The sequence below is a fragment of the Dermacentor silvarum genome, chromosome 2 (genome assembly GCF_013339745.2).
Source record: "Dermacentor silvarum isolate Dsil-2018 chromosome 2, BIME_Dsil_1.4, whole genome shotgun sequence".
NCBI classification, from domain to species: Eukaryota; Metazoa; Arthropoda; class Arachnida; order Ixodida; family Ixodidae; genus Dermacentor; species Dermacentor silvarum.
In genome coordinates, this window is record NC_051155.1 from 249,157,723 (window position 1) to 249,173,827 (window position 16,105).

Sequence of the window (16,105 nt, forward strand, 5' to 3'; positions counted from 1 at the left end):
GTACATCGATCCAGAAGCAAATGAACGGTTGCAGAAAAGTTCTAAGGCCTTTTTGTCTGCTGTGACTCTGTCGCAGCAGTCACGGCCAAGTTCTAAGCTTTAAAGCGTCAATACTTAAGAAATGTATTAACATTTAATGCTCCGGTGTTGTAGTTACTGAAGCTAAGCAATCCCGCAAGGTGTCCGCTTAAAAACTCCATGCTTTTTGATTCAGGAAGTTGGCTAAATCATTTGTCCACGTAATGTTGTGTAGATGATGATAGCGATATTACTTGGTTGTTTTTGAGGATTCGATCTGTTTTCCACGCCTATGCGGGTTTGCGGCGCTGGTGGTGATCGTTTCATCGCTGCTGTGTAGCGTTGCTGCATGGAGGTTACGGGTTATGGTTCTGCGACAACGCTGCGGCGCTCCCACTAACTGCTGGTGAGACGAGCTCCTGAAGAAGCGGCGCCACCGAATCCGAAAACGCGCTTGACAGCAGTGCACTATGAGTGACGAGGACCCTGTGATACAAACCAACATTGATGCCACTTCGAGCAAAAGGGATGCGGTTACCAAGGGCTACTGGCACGATCCTTACATACAGTACTTTGTCAAGGCGACGGAACGCAAGACACCTGAAATCAGCCGCGGCTACTATGCCAGAGTTCAAGGTGTCAAAATGCTCTTGGACAAGTTCCTCAAGGTGAGTGCAGTAACCGACTTGATTTAATGAAAAAGATAAAAAAATACGCAAACCCAACGCACTGTTAGAATATATCTGAAGCGAACCATAAGTAAAGCGGCTCATTAACTCCTCTACAATTAACGGTGCTGCTTACAATTTTGTTTACTTTCATCCTAAGCAGCATTTATTCTCATGAATGTTTTTTTTTTTTTTTTTTGATGCACCAGAAAGGTCACAACTTACTGTCATGCAATTTTCGTATGTTTATGCACGGTATCGTTCACAAGCTATGCTAAAATGCACGCTCCAATTCAGGCGAATGCACCGTGTGAGACGTACTACACTACAGTGAACTAGCACTGTATACTACACGTAGCGATGTCGCAAGGACGGAAGCGATGTGTGATGCTTGTCTCATTTCTCTCTCTCTTCATCCCTATAACCCCTTCCCCCAGTGCAGGGTAGCAAACCGGACGTGCATCTGGTTAACCTCCCTGCCTTTCCTCTCTTCTGTTTCTCTCTCTTGTCGAGGGAAGATGACAGGTGTATGCACAGAAAAGTACGACACGTATCGAACAACCTTTATGGATCTTCCATCTCTTGTGTCACAGTGGGACTTACCCGTTCTGGAGGATTGGCCAGGAACGGGCACATCCCCCGTGGCACATGCTTGAATGGCTAAATAAAATAAAGTAAATCAAAGAACTCATAATAAATATTTCCCCATTTTATTTGCACATTGGTGTGCTTTAGAGGTACCTGTGAGGTGACATTACATGTACAGGTTTTATGTTTGGATGTTATTTTTTTGTTACACAGAACAGAGGTGCACATACTTGGTCAGCATACAAGGGTTGTATAAGTCATTCGCTGGTACTTTCATTCAGCTCACATATAACTTTTGCATATATAACCATAAATATATTTGCCAAGATAATAGCGACCAATGTAACAGCAGCCATGGCACACCTGAGAAAGTAGGCACAGAAAGCTTCACTTTAAATGGGACATCTACTTTATATATATTTATTATTAATGATTCTGCCAATGTCAAATGCACACTTTATTGATGTGCTGTCACACTTTTCTGTCAAGTCATCCAAGTAACAGTGCTGTTTTCCATTCGGGCCATCGGCAGTTTAGCGTGCTAAACAAGTGTGATCAGCTTTCTCTCTATCGAGGATAAATTAAGCTTTCGTTTGATTTGTTGGTGAGCATGTGTGTCAATTCTTAAAATATTTGTGCCCGTAGGTCTGTGGTCCCGAGTGCCAAATCGTCAATTTGGGTGCGGGCTTTGACACCTTGTTTTGGCGGCTCATGGACGACAAAGCGCAGTTTAAGAGCCTCGTAGAAGTAGACCTACCTGCCGTCACCACACGCAAGTGCTACTACATCCGACTGCGCAAGCAGCTCCTCAAAGGAATAGCCACTGAAGGTCTGTTTCGTCTTCATCGCTTGTACTTGTTTTCTTGACGTTTCCAGGTTATATTTCTACAAATGACTTTCTGTCTTGTCAATGGTCTTCTCATGTTTCTCTTACGTATTCCTGATGCTTTCTTTTCTTGTGTTTTGTGATTGTTTAAGCAAGGCTAGCTATTACACTCTGTGTTGGTGGAAATTAGAGAGTAGAGCCTCAAGGGAGTATTCTCTATTGTCACTTTTCCTCAGAACAATGATATATACATATTGGACAAAAAAAAAAAAAAAGTTATGTTTATGTGTCCTCGGTTCACTGCTCATGTATTATAAATCTGGCTGACCTTTTGAAGTCGTAGCACAGTACAAACTTGTTTTTATAACCTTTTAGTTCTCCTTCATTGCTTCAACTACGTTCTTCTTCATTGCTTCATCTGGTCTGCTGCTTTACAGTAGCATGCATCCTTGCCAATGCCCGTCAGGTGCTATGGTGCTGGGATCTTTTTTGTTCTTTCCCAGCATGCTAGTTACTTTTTCTGTGTGTTTCACCATTTACTTGCACGTCACTGCCTCCTTTTGCCCTTTCTAGATGTGTTTAACCAGCTGCTGATCCATCGTGCATCAGGTGTTAGCACACCAACCTTGGGTTAAGTACAAAATGTGCCACTGCTTATTTGCAGTTTTCATGAGGTGATGCTGCCTTTATAACAGTGCAACTGCTTGCATGTATGCAGATGATGATGTCCGGGTCAGCGCTTCAGACTTGCACGCTGGCCACTACCACCTGGTGGGCTGTGACCTGCGCGAGCTTGATGTGTTCGAAGCCAAGGTGGTGCACGAGTCTGGACTAGACCTTAAGCTGCCTACAATGTTCATCGCAGAGTGTGTTCTTGTCTACATGAGTTGTGACGAGTCATCGGCACTTCTGTCCTGGATCACGCGCAACTTCCCGAATGCGGTGCTCGTTTCCTATGACCCTGTGAGTTTTGCACTCATGTAACAATAATATTGATAGTAGTTACGTTGTCTGGTCCATTTTAACAGCCCTGAGCTATGCGCAAGCTATGAAGAATGTCGTAATGCAGGGCTGTGGTAAAATAGACCTTTCTACTCTGCAGTTTGCTTCTTCATGCTGCACTTATGGGCCGGCATAATGCAAAGATTCTGTTCCAATTCCCTTCCTTCTTGCGCTTCGTCAGTAGTCCAAATGGCACACTCCACCTACATTATCATCAGGATTGCCAACTCATGAGCAGTGGATGATAACAAAGGAATGTAGAACCAAGCAGAAGAAATCGTTACATTATACCGGCCCTCATCTAATGGCATCTGAGGTCAGGTGAAGTGGTTGTTTTCACACAAGATCTGACAGGCAAGTTCAGTTGACATATTTAGTTTTAATGATAAAAATATGTAGTACTGACTTTATTAACAATATATCACAGACAAACTTACTCTGTCAAAAAGTTTTTCCTTTTCCTGGAAATGAAGTTTCACAATTGTATTCACAAAGTGGAGCTTTTCAGATTTCGCAATGCTGACACTTCATACCACTATAGATCCTTCCTGCGAGTAGTAGGCTCTAGAAGAACAAGATGGCGCTTTTAGCGGCGTGCCGTACATTGCCTCATGCAAATGCGAAACAATTGTGCCGCTACTACCCTGCTACTGTGTGATCAGCTGTCAGAAATCTGGGTGAAAGCTAACGCACTGCACTTTATTCATGTTGCAAAATGTGAAACGGTATAAGGAAGACGTATGCTGTAGTTGGCTGCAAAAATAGTGACAGGCATATTAGGCATATTAAGAAATAAAATTAATCTGTGTGTCCAAATTCACGGATGGCTGTTACACAAGTAGTGCCTGTGTTGCTGGCCCTTTGAGATGCATGGCTTTCCTCAAGGATAAAAAATTCACGCATCCACCAGTGTTGGATTGCTAACCTCCAAAGAAAGGACTTCAACCCCGGAACATCGGCAAGAGTGAGTACCGCTCGTCACACAGTGACAAAGGGAGTAGCACCACTCATTGGCATAGTAAGTTTCTCGCACATTATCTGCAGGCATCCATCCACCCCAACTCACACTCAAACTTATGCCCACATATGAAGGATAAGTGAATGGGCGCACTCTTAAACTGCCCAAGCATTGGTGACGCACTACACTGACAGCACAAATGTTCAAAGCTGAATGTTTCGTGACGATCCATGTAGTAAGTGTGTGACTAGCGATAAATACGTCTTTGCTAATAGCTATAAGAAGTACAGAACGTCTTTCTAAGCCTGGTGCTCTGCAAGAACAAATTTGCCACAGCTGAGCACTCCTGCGAGTGATTTGGCAGAAAAGAATCAATGAGATAGTTATCGCAAAGAGCAACGTTACCGAGCCAGAAGCATGAAAAGCCACTGCTTCAAAGCATTTTGTAAATAAGGAACGAAGAGCAAAAGACACTGATCCTGATTTAATTCAGAAGCAAAAAGTTTCTACAGCTTGGAATATATTTCTAGTTCTGCTTCTAGTACAAGCACTGTATACACTGCTCGCGCCGTTTAAACAAGGCGTAAGGACCTTCGAAAGTGCTTCCGTCTCCTATCAAGCTGTGACCAAAGCTTCGTGTTCTTCACCCTGTCGCTGATATCCGGGGAAACAGTTTTGCTGGGCTGCACCGAGCTTCACGCACATCCATTGTAAACACGGAGGCAGCTTATGCAAACAATTGTATCGACATGTGATCAAACATGGCGGCACCCACCGCATCACCATGAAAATGGTCTATGTATAACACAAAAACCACAAAAGTTGTCGACCTCAAAATTTTTCTGCACGCGATTAAGCTTATAAAAACATGAGTGTTGAAATGTTGGCTCTGGGCTGAGGCTTTCTTGTTTGCCCGTTGTTAATCCGTTCAGGTCTTTATCCCCCTCTGACCTCCTTTGTCTTGTTTGGTTACATCTGTGCAGGTCAACATGGACGACAAGTTTGCTGAGGTGATGGTGGAGAACCTAAAGCAGCGCAATTGCCTTCTAGCGGGGCTGCAGGCATGCACTACCATCAAAGCCCAGGAGGAAAGGCTAGTGGATTGTATTTTCCTTTATTAGTTACACTGCTGTCATCATTTCCACTTCACTGTAAGTGGTGACCAATACCAAAAAAGCAGCAAAATAAATATACCTTTGGGCATTGGCATTTGAAGATATGAGGGAAGGGTCAACACTATCCGTTCCAGTCTGCTGAATGACTGCCCCTGTAAACAAATGTCTTCTGTGTTTTAGCCATTACTTGACTATACTATATTGCACATTAAGTTGACAAGCCATGAAAGCTAATGGCCGAGAGAGCTGCAGTTGTATTTGCTGGAACAATTGCTAACTTAGTGTTATCTTTACATTTTCCATGTTCATGAAAGTGTATGTAGTCATCTTGGTAACAATTTCAGGGTGCAAGAAAACACTCACATACATGCATACAGTCACACACTCAAGAAATGACCCCCTCTGTTTGTGTGTGAGTGCGTGTCTTCTTGTGCCCTGAAGTTACCCAGATGAATTACCAACTAGCCCAGCTACAAGTTCTAGGTATTTAATCACTTCTGCTTTGATTTATCACTTTCTATCCATAGATATGACTGAATCAAGGTTCAAATATATTTGCTATGTGTGTTACAGTGTTCATCAAAATGTTTCTTCCTCATCTCTGCAGCAGTAACATAAGTCGAATGAACTTCTGATCTTGCCTGATATTAGTAGCTTAAATTAGACATCCAAAGGGAAGTACAGTAAAAGCTCGATGATACGATCACGGCTAATACGAATTTCCGGATGATACGAATTTTTCTGTGGTCCCGGCCGAGCCCCATTACTTTGCAACGTGCTAGAGAACGTTGTTACGAATCGATTTTCAGCCTGTGTCGGTTGATACGAATAAACGCCGCCCCACCGACGGCCGCGAAAGACAACAGCGCGCAGTCACGCGCTTTCTCTCCTTCTCTTTTGGTGCGGAGGCGCGACGCCAGACAGCGCGGACTCCGCGACTGGGCGCGAAGAGTTTGAAGCGGTGGCGCTTTTGGTGCTTTTGTACTTTTCCTCCTTTCTGCGCGCTTCGGGCCGCGTTCTTCGTGTTTGCGCCATTTTGCCTAGTCGCAGCGAGCTATGTCTCGCAAGCGGAAAGCACTCTCCTTTAAAGAGAAATTAGACATTCTTCGAAAGGTCGATGAGGATCCCAAGAGGAAGCGGACGGAGTTGGCTAAGGAGCTAGGCCTCGCAACGTCAACACTGAGCACAATTGTTGCACAGCGAGACTATAATGAAAAACGTGCTTTCGTTCAACGTCAACGCGAAGCAAGCGAATTCGAACACGCTTATTTCGAACATACCGCGCACCGACAATGCTCTTAGCAGCGCGCCAAATCACGCGGCGGCGCCTCCGACCTGCATTGCTCCGACACCGCCATAGAGCAAAAGCTCAGGAGAGACCCCTCGATGCCGCGCGCGAAGGAACGGGGAAAAAAAAAAATGTCACAGTTTCGCCCTAAGGGCGAAGCAATGAATGCGATAGCAATACAGCAATGTCATACGAAGTAAGGTGAGCGGCTTTGGTAGCAATATGAATTGTAGTAAACATGAGCTGATTAAGTAAGCAGGTGTGCTGCGGCGTAAGTAGACCGACATGAAGAGAGACTCGATGACCACGAGAAGGCGCGTGTGAAACGGTGGTGTTGATGAGAAGCGCTTCCCGTGGGCAGCGCGTGCGAAGGAACAGACCTGTAGCGCTGCACTGCCGATCCGGGCAGCATTGCATGTGTAGCGTGCGTTGGAAAATGTGACCCGACTATTACTAACTGAATGAACAAGCGTGGTGTGAGCGCGCACAAACACGAATAGATCACACTGAATGACTGCAGACAACGACTGTCAAAACGCTGGCAGCAAGCATACGCCGCAGCGGGCGAAGGTACGTGCGGACGAGCGCGGTTGTTGGCAGCGTAGAAGTGCGCCCCCCCCCCGCGCTCCCTCCGGCGCTGGCTTCCCGCTTCCTTGCTTGCGCGTGGGTGATTGAGTGCGTTCGCTCTCCGTGATAGCGCGCGTCCCCGCACGCTTCCGCTCGGGCATACGGCGCGCGGCGAAGATTTTATCTATAGGGAACCTCACGGCGACGACGACGGCAGAAATCCGGTAGAAGTGTCCATATAATTGCTATCGCAATAATAAAAAAGAACCCGCGGCGGAAATTTCCTTCTCTCTCAAATTGCAAGGTCGCCGTTTCTGCATCGCGCCGGAACAAGCGTGTACGTGCCGACTAGAGTGTTCTATAGACCTACACCACGGCGCTACGTCACGAAAATGCGGTGGCGCTGTCGTCAGAATTTAGTTTCGCTTGGTAGGCACTCCGCCGCCGAGCCGCCTCCCGTGTCCCGCCTACCACAGCAGCCGCTGGGTTTCGCGGGTGGTTGTGCGGTTCCATCTGTGAGGTCTTTATTCTATGATATTACAATGAAAGAAACGCAGTATATGGACGAGCTGAGTTGCGTCGAAATACGCAAGGGACTAAAGTTTTTATAGGTTTCCTGTTGATGAAAACCGTCGCAAGCAATGGGCCGCCGCGGTAGAAAGCGAAAGTTAGATTATGATACCAGATCATCGCAATGCGCAATGCGCAATACATTTCGTAACCGTTAAGCTTCTCTTTTATTTTGATTGGCGTGCATTAGCCGATCTTAGGATCTTTACGATCTTAGGATCATATATCGTTATTAGCGTGCCATTATAATTGCTTGCCGCACTGTGGGAAAGCTAGATTAGGATTAGCCTTGAATGTAGGTCGAGCGAGCAGATGCCCAAAAAAACACGTCACATTCGAATTTGTTTTCATCTCAAAGAATTGAGCCCCCAGCAGTGTAAATATCCTATCACACGTTCACATACGCAGGCAGCAGGGTCACAGCTGCGTTTATTGCAGTGTGGAAGTCATAAACGCGCCTAAACGTGTCAGTTAAATTTCGAGCGCGAAACAAAATGTACAGTGTTAGTACAGAGTTGGAGCGATCGGACGGCCGCGTACAACAGCTAGCTCACATAGCGCGGGCCTACACAGGTGGCGTCGCCGTAGAGCCGGTACTAGGGTTCCTCGATGCGTGCGCCCCCCTCCGCCGCCGTGGAGGGTGGAGTCATTCTGTGAAGGGGTGAATGCCGCCTTTCGACCGGCGGCCGCCATTGCGCTCCCCACGCATCGTCGCGGCTGGTTGAGTGAGACACGTGTGCGGCGTCTTCTAGGGCAAAATGCCCAGGTGTTGCGTACCACAGTGCACAAACCATTCGCGAAATGGCTGGAAGATGTTCCGAAAGATCCGAAGAGGCGACTCCTGTGGCTGGTAAAGATCAGGCGCGACAAGTGGCAACCCACGGACCGTTCCTGTTTGTGCAGCGTATACGTTATTGCCTTTCTGTGTTTGGGGAGTTGAAGCTGTGTGACACTGGCACTTTTGATCGCGATCGAGCCTTATCCGGATCGAATTTCTCGATCGTCATCAGCTCCCTTGCCCAAGCTGCAGAAGGAACCCGATCATTGTTGAGAAATCAGGTCCCGATCGGGCTTAATCGTAATCACCAGTGCACCGTGTGTAATAGTTCATTTGCACGCTATTTCCCGTAGCGTTTGTCCGTCTTGTAGTCTTGATATCTGGCATGTAAACGTGCCTGTTTAACTCGTTCGTTTCTGGATAGCACAAAATGCGCCGTTCTTAAACGCTTGTTGTGCATGAGCTGCAAGTGCGTAAACATCTGCGCCTACGTTGTGCGCTTTTAAATGCGAAGCATTTCTTAGCGCACTTCGGCGACATTGAGCATATCTATTTATCTATCTATCTATCTATCTATCTATCTATCTATCTATCTATCTATCTATCTATCTATCCATCTATCTATCTAGCCGCCTACGACTTTGGGCTCTCCTGGCCGTTTCGTTAACGGGATGTATACTAAAATTGGTATGCCACAACATGACTGCATGACGAACATAAATGACAGGTCATAACATGAAAATCAAAGCATGAATGTCATGAGCGGCATGATTTACGTGCGACGGTCTTGGTGCTCTCCTAGCCCTTTCGTTAATGGGATGTATGCTAAAACTGGTATGGCACAACATGACTGCATGACGAACATAAATGACAGGTCATAACATGAAAATCATGACATGCATGTCATGAGCGGCATGATTTACGTGTCACGGTCTTGGTGCTTCCCTGGCCGTTTCGTTAATGGGATGAATACGAAAATTGGTATGCCACAAGATGACTGCATGACGAACATAAATGACAGGTTATAACATGAAAATAAAAGCATGAATGTCATGAGCGGCATGATTTGCGTGCCACGGTCTTGGTACTTTTGCAGACGTTTCGCTAACTTGATATATACCAAAATTGGTATGACGAGACAACAATGTCTGACGACCATGGGTGACACGTTCTAATAACATGAAAATCGTGACATGCATGTCGCGCCAGCTCGAAGCCACGAGAATCAGTGGGAGTGGAAGCAAGACATGCGCTGCAGTTAATTTGCAGTGAGTTGTAGCGCTTGTTCTTGAAAAAATTCTCAACCAAATAAACAATGTACGACATGAGAAATCGCTATGTATTGAATGCATTTTGTTTCCTCTACGTTGAGAAGCCGTGTGGCCGCTTTATTTTAAAGATATTGATGACCGGCTGCTTTATAACAGTTACCGGTTTAAGCTATATTGCTGCGGAAAACATGCTCAACAAGGTTTCATAGTCAATGCCTGCATGAGAGCCATGATTTAATGACACAAAAGTCATATGTAGAGCACCAAATCATCTGACATGTATCCCCCCCCCCCCAACAATGTTTACCCATCTGCACATTTACAGGACGGTAAACGAAATAAAAAAACTCAGAATACCCTGTGTTGCAGCATGCAGTCCATAAATGGGGTAGCTGATGACTGATTCGAAAACACGAATGTTTTTTACAATTTTGTTGAAGGCACAAAACACACACAACGAAATGCGATGGGAATCGCGCGCGCGTGTGTGTGTGTGTGTGTGTGTGTGTGTGTGTGTGTGTGTGTGTGTGTGTGTGTGTTTCGCACGTTTAACCAATACATAGCCCAACAAGACGCTATCTTAAGGTGTTTACGCAGCTGGCGTGTATGGTAGCCTTCCGCTGCCAGCGAGACCGGCTGCAAATTCCGCTCTAAAAATAAAGATTTCAGAACGTAAATCGGAGACCTTCACGCTGCCGATGCGAAAACTTTGTGTTCTCGTCATATCGTTAAAGTACCACACGTTTTACATAACGAAGTCTACGTGCAGCTGCGCAAAGTACCGCTTGCTGCCTACCCTGGCTGCCTGCGGAGAGGGCATCATAATGGCGGACGCCGTAGCAGACGACGCGGTTGTCTCCACCCTCCACGGCGGCGGAGGGGGGCGCACGCATCGAGGAACCCTAGCCGGTACCTCGCCGGTCCCATCACCGAGGCGATCGCTTCTATCACCGCTCACGGCGACGTAGAAATCGGCTACAGCTTGTTCTTAACTTGAAATAGCGCTTAATAGAAAAATATCTCGAATTTGCGCGTGTGTCGTAAAGCAGCGTCCACTGGCACGAACGGCATTTCGTCTCGCAGACGGGAACCAAGCATCGCCCGTCTCAACGAGGTGGCTCGGCTGGCTTGCAAGTACTACGTTTCGTTTGCTATTCGTACCAACGATACCAACAAAACCAATTCATTCAAGCCCACGTTAATCGTGTTGTCAAAAATAAGCGCACAATGATGAGCAGCAGGCCAGGTCGCAAGCGCTGTCGGCCGTCACTGCGGCGGTCAACGAGCGAGGCCTAGCATCTCGTTCGGCCGTATCCCGATGGGGGCGAGATGCAAGAACGTCCACTGGGTGCACATTAAAGAATCTCATGTAGCCAAACTAAATCCGGCGCCCCCACTACTGTGTGCTTCATAATGATATCGTGGTTTTAGCTCCCCCACCCCATTAAAAAAAGATGCGCCATCCGCGCGTGCAAGCGGTGCATGGCGGCGAACGTGGGTGGAGCCAAACGTTGGGCGGAGCCTACGCGACGTCGCTATAGGGACTAAAATATATCGACGGTGCCTACCGCTGTTTACAAACATGGTGTAGGTCTATAGGCAACCGTATTCTAGCACACAATAGTGCCGACGTCTCAGCCACGCGGATAAAATGGCAGTGAACCCTTCTCTATTTTCTAGTCATATGTTGACCTTGCACGCTGCGGCAGCAGCGCAGAGGGAAGCAGCGGCGGAGGCACCACAGTCGGGCCAACGAAACTGCCACGCCCGCAAACGCTCGCTTCCCGATAACGGCAGAAAACGAAATTTCAGGGGGCGGCTAAAATAAGCTGGCGCCAGCACGGCGGCGGGCGCGCACGGAGTCGAAGGTGAGAGAGCTACGAGGGAGTTGAGAGGGAGGGCGAGGGGAGCCACCGAAGCGGCGGAGTTGACGCGGCCAAATCCGCTTCCCTACCGGCCTCCTCCCTCACCTTCGACGGTCTCCGCGCGCACCCGTGTGCCGGCGCCGCCCGCTCGCTCCCTGAAGCTTCGTTTTCTCTCGTTATCGGGAAGCGACCGTTAGCCTGCGTGGGCAGTTTCGTGGCCCGCGCTTGCTATGTGCTTGCGCGCCGCGATATTTCACGACTCGCACCGTTCGTGCATCGTGCTATGGTGCACGAATACTTCAAAAATACGTCCTTTTAATTCGAACAAATTTTCGGGCCCCTTCGAGTTCGAATTATCGAGATTCGAGAGTAGTTTTAATTGTGTTTCGATGATACGAATTTCGGCTAATACGAATATTTTTCGTGACCCCGTGAGATTCGTATCATCGAGCTTTTTACTGTAAATGCAATTTCAGCATAACTTCGAACTTCTGCATATGTATCACTTAGTGAGAGTAATATTTGTAACATATTGGTTTACCAAAAATGGCATGAAACTACCGGTAAAATGCACCATGGCAATGCCACTTTCAAATTCCTTGAGACGGTTCACCTGCCATCCCAAATTGTAACCATGATGAACTAGGGCTAGCTAGGTTTTAATTGAAAAAGGAATTGCTTCAAATTTGGAAACATAAATTTTAACCTGACTACTATTACATGCTGAAGTCGCAATATCAACCTAAATCCATATTTGTCACCATGTGACATTAGACAGCTTTAGTTTATCGTTAGCATAATAGTGGGGTTTAGGGAAATAGCATTGCCATTCTGCAAGCGAACTTCGCAGAAAGGGAGTTTTAGTATAGCGTGATAGTGTAGTTTTGGTGTGGGATGCTATTCAAATGATGCTTTAAATTTCGTATATATAGTGAATTTTATGTATTCTACAAACTTTGCGTGTGCGTCCCAAAAGTGCGAAAGGCAATGCAACGACAGCCGGGAGCGCGTTGTATTTGTACTTTCCATGTATGCTGATCTGTGACAAAATCAATGCAAGCCTGTTGACCATGGCCTCCGAGATCTGGCCATGTGTCGTTGCACTTACTTCTCGACTTTGCCATTGGGTCTCTCATTAGGCCTGGCATCACCTGACCACCATCCCTCCATGAAATTTATTTTGACTTTAATAAAGTTGTTTCTCTCGCATGAGGCCACGGCGCGTTCAAAACGAGAAGCTATCTTGAAAACTCCGCAAGGTTATCTATAACACTGTCGTCGAAGAGGCCTTTTACACAGTCGTTTGCTGCAAATTAAGTCAGTTCTACAAAAGAAACGCCAAATTTCGTTCGAAACGGGCAGCCGAGAACGCCACCATGTTTTAGGTAAACCACGCACTATGGGTCTTTTGGTGTTCTGCGCATGTGCATTTCGATCCCGCTATTAGGCTAAAGTAGAACACTAGACAAGCGTTTTATATTTTTTAAGTATTCCCTAATGGTAAGAAATATATTGTCTGTTGAACAAATTCAAAAAGTTCCAAATGCGCACTTACTTTAGCAAGCCCAGCAGTTGCCCATTCTAGTGGCTGTTTTAAGTTCAAAGAAATGTATTTTATTCTGAAAATGCAGCAGTATGCTACATTCTTTTTAAGAAGGCTTCCAAGTATTTACATGCTTTTGACTCCCTTGGTTTTGTAGTCAGCTTTCAAGTGGTGCAATGATAAACATAAGTAAAACACTTTTGCCGAGTATTCATTTATGCATGACAAGCTGCTTGCATTGTCAACAATGCAGGATTCGCCAGTCAGGCTGGGAAGTGTGCAGAGTCTGGACTATGAACCAGGTCTACCAGTCATTCCCCGCCCTTGAATTACACAGGTTAGTTTTGCAAGCACAAGTGCTCAGTCAATTTCTGCACTGCATTAGCTTTGTATTTATAACTTTTTAGCAATTAATTATCAGTCAAACATATCCACTGCATGTACCTCTGTCCAGCACCTGTTAAGATTAGCTTATTATTGATGTATTTCCTAGGCAACACTTTCTTTTTCCCCATATTTAATGCTACATTTATTACCTGTTTATTTCTCATTATATGCCACCACTTCAGAGCCTTACTTTAGTGCTTTTAAAACCATATTTCTTCATCGTTAAATGCCCTGCGGGCAAACCTAAATGTATGAAATACAATTTTTTTAAAAAAGAAAAAAAGCCAAAGAAAAATATCTCACTGCTTCAAAGGTGGTGTTTGTCATTTATTTGGCTTCCAGGGTGGAGAAATTGGAGATGCTGGATGAACGGGAGCTATTGGATCAACTCTTGTCCCACTACTGCCTCTGCATAGCGTACAAGGGTGGAGGTGTGCCCTCCAAGTTTGAGCAGCTGTGTTTCCCACTCGACAGCCACTGATGTGCCAACTGTTGTGAAGAAAGAACTGCCACACTTGGTTTGGTGCCTATCCCGTCTGGGCAGCACATGTGGACATCTCATGTGGCATATGTGTTGCCTAGGGAATTGGGACTAGGATTGAAAACTTTTTGGTGGGCAGCGACAGGAATGTGGAAGAAAAAGTATGTTACGTTACTGTGCGCTCACAAATGCAGTATCCCAGTGATAAATTTGTTGGTTACCGCACATTCATTTCATCACAGCAGTCCCATTTTTGTTGCTAACAAAGCAGGTTTCCTGTGCTTTGCAGGGACATGCTTATTGGTGCATAAGTTTTGCCCACTGTGTAGTTAGTTGTTTTATGGACCTACCGCAGTACAGCCTGCTTAATATTTGGCCTACCTTGGTTTCCATGCCATTCAAGTTACATGGCACCAAGTTACGTGTTCCTGTAAAAGTTGATGTCGGAAGCATTATTAAAGCATGTACAAACAACAAAGTGTGTGTTCCATTGCCCAGCTGTCATATTACGCACATTTATACAAAGTGTATGAATGACCACACAGAGCTTAGGCCATTGTCTCAATGTGCACAGTTTAAGGGGAAGCCACTGAGTCATATATGCTGTTAGGAGGTTAAAAAAATATATATATATATATATATATATATATATATATATATTAGTTACCCACAACAATATGCAGCCTTAGCACACGCGTGTTTTGTTATTTCTACTTAATTTTATTTCAATTCACAGAATACACTTGAAACCAAGGAAAATTGGGCTGAAGGTGTTTTGAACACCTGATGAAGGCCCAACCTTCTTTTAGTAATTCAAGCCCATGCTATTGTAGCATTGCATATGTGAAGTGATTTACACAATGTTTACAAAGACACTAAAACTTGAATTCGCTTTCTAAATTTTGTGTTTCCTTTCTAAGCAGGGAAGAGCTTGGCGATAGGGAGATCCCATAAGCAATTTACTGGTCAAACAAAAGACAAATGTGTAACATTTGGGTGTGCATTGCATCACACAAAAACTTAGCACAGAACACTGACACCATTTGTTCTCAGTTCACATGTTTTACATTTGGTAGACTAAGGTGCACATTATCCTTGTAAATGCAGTGCAGAAGAGACAGACTGCAGTTCTGGTGTCTGTGTCTTTTGCCTTTTTGTGTGCATATTACACACACTATGTTTAAAAGTATGAATCAGTAGTAACTAGCTCAACTATCGGTCCTTATTCAGTGCAAGATACTGCCAATATTTTACACAATGCATATGTGAATGTTTTGGCACCTGATGTTATTATGGTTGTCAGATTCCATTGGTAATATTATGTGGTTCTAATAGATCAAAAGTATTAAATGGTAGATAATAGCTCATGTTCAAGTTGCCAACCAAAATGCCAGGCAGACTTGGATCAGATGCATATTCCTACACAGTGGTAATGACCTGAATGAATTATCTGAAGGGGTGTGGTACCCCCATTGATGCAAGCAGATAGTACCTACATTTTACAGCGACAGACTCGTAGTGGTCAGTAATGCACAAAGGCACAGGCAGTACCTAGTACGAAATATCATTTTTCAAGTAAAGTAAAACAGTTCCACCACACTCGTGCTTATGATAAACTTCTTCACATTTATAACCACCAAAAGTAATATCTGCATTTCAGAACCATGTCTCAGTAAAAGCAAAAAGATCAAATTTATGTTCTACAAACATTTAAATTAAAGATAGACGGCTCGTAATCTACTTGAGAAAAAGCTCCCAGGACGATTACGAATGTTTAAGCTTTAGCGTTGGTATGGGCTAAGTGTTTTCGCTCCGTGTCCTGAGCTTGCCGAGTTGCTTGGAGGTCTGAAGGTCCCGCTTCTTCCATGACATTTTAATGTAAAGAATGTTTTATAGCATTCTCGTTTAAACTACTAAACTCCTCTCCAATAGCGCTCACTGGCTTTCTAAGCATACACTGCCGTAGCTGAAGGTGCTATGATGACTGCCATCAGAACAATGGGGTGACTATTCTTAAATTGTGAAGATAGTAAAAAGATTACAGCATGACGACGACGGCATCAAAATGATAGCATGAAAACAACCATGTTTAGACACGATGGCATGACAGTGGCGTCATAATCATGATTGAATGACGACAGTGTGGTTACGATGGAATGATGTTGATATATATTGGCGGT

At 45.2% G+C, this 16,105-nt stretch overlaps 1 protein-coding gene across 2 annotated transcripts; it reads left to right on the forward strand.

Annotated features, from left to right (window-relative positions):
• Nucleotides 1–40: 40 nt before the first annotated feature.
• LOC119443102 (leucine carboxyl methyltransferase 1) lies at nucleotides 41–14,403 on the forward strand. 2 transcript variants are annotated; one of them, XM_037708251.2, is made up of 7 exons: nucleotides 41–686; nucleotides 1,920–2,103; nucleotides 2,674–2,730; nucleotides 2,819–3,063; nucleotides 5,044–5,153; nucleotides 13,311–13,394; nucleotides 13,787–14,403. In XM_037708251.2, the coding sequence occupies exons 1-7, from the start codon at nucleotides 489–491 to the stop codon at nucleotides 13,923–13,925; spliced, it is 1,017 nt and encodes a 338-aa protein (XP_037564179.1). In that variant the 5' UTR covers nucleotides 41–488; the 3' UTR covers nucleotides 13,926–14,403. The 2 variants fall into 2 exon arrangements, with proteins under 2 accessions (XP_037564179.1, XP_037564180.1); XM_037708252.2 differs by lacking the exon at nucleotides 2,674–2,730 and having other exon boundaries at nucleotides 50–686.
• Nucleotides 14,404–16,105: the final 1,702 nt, after the last annotated feature.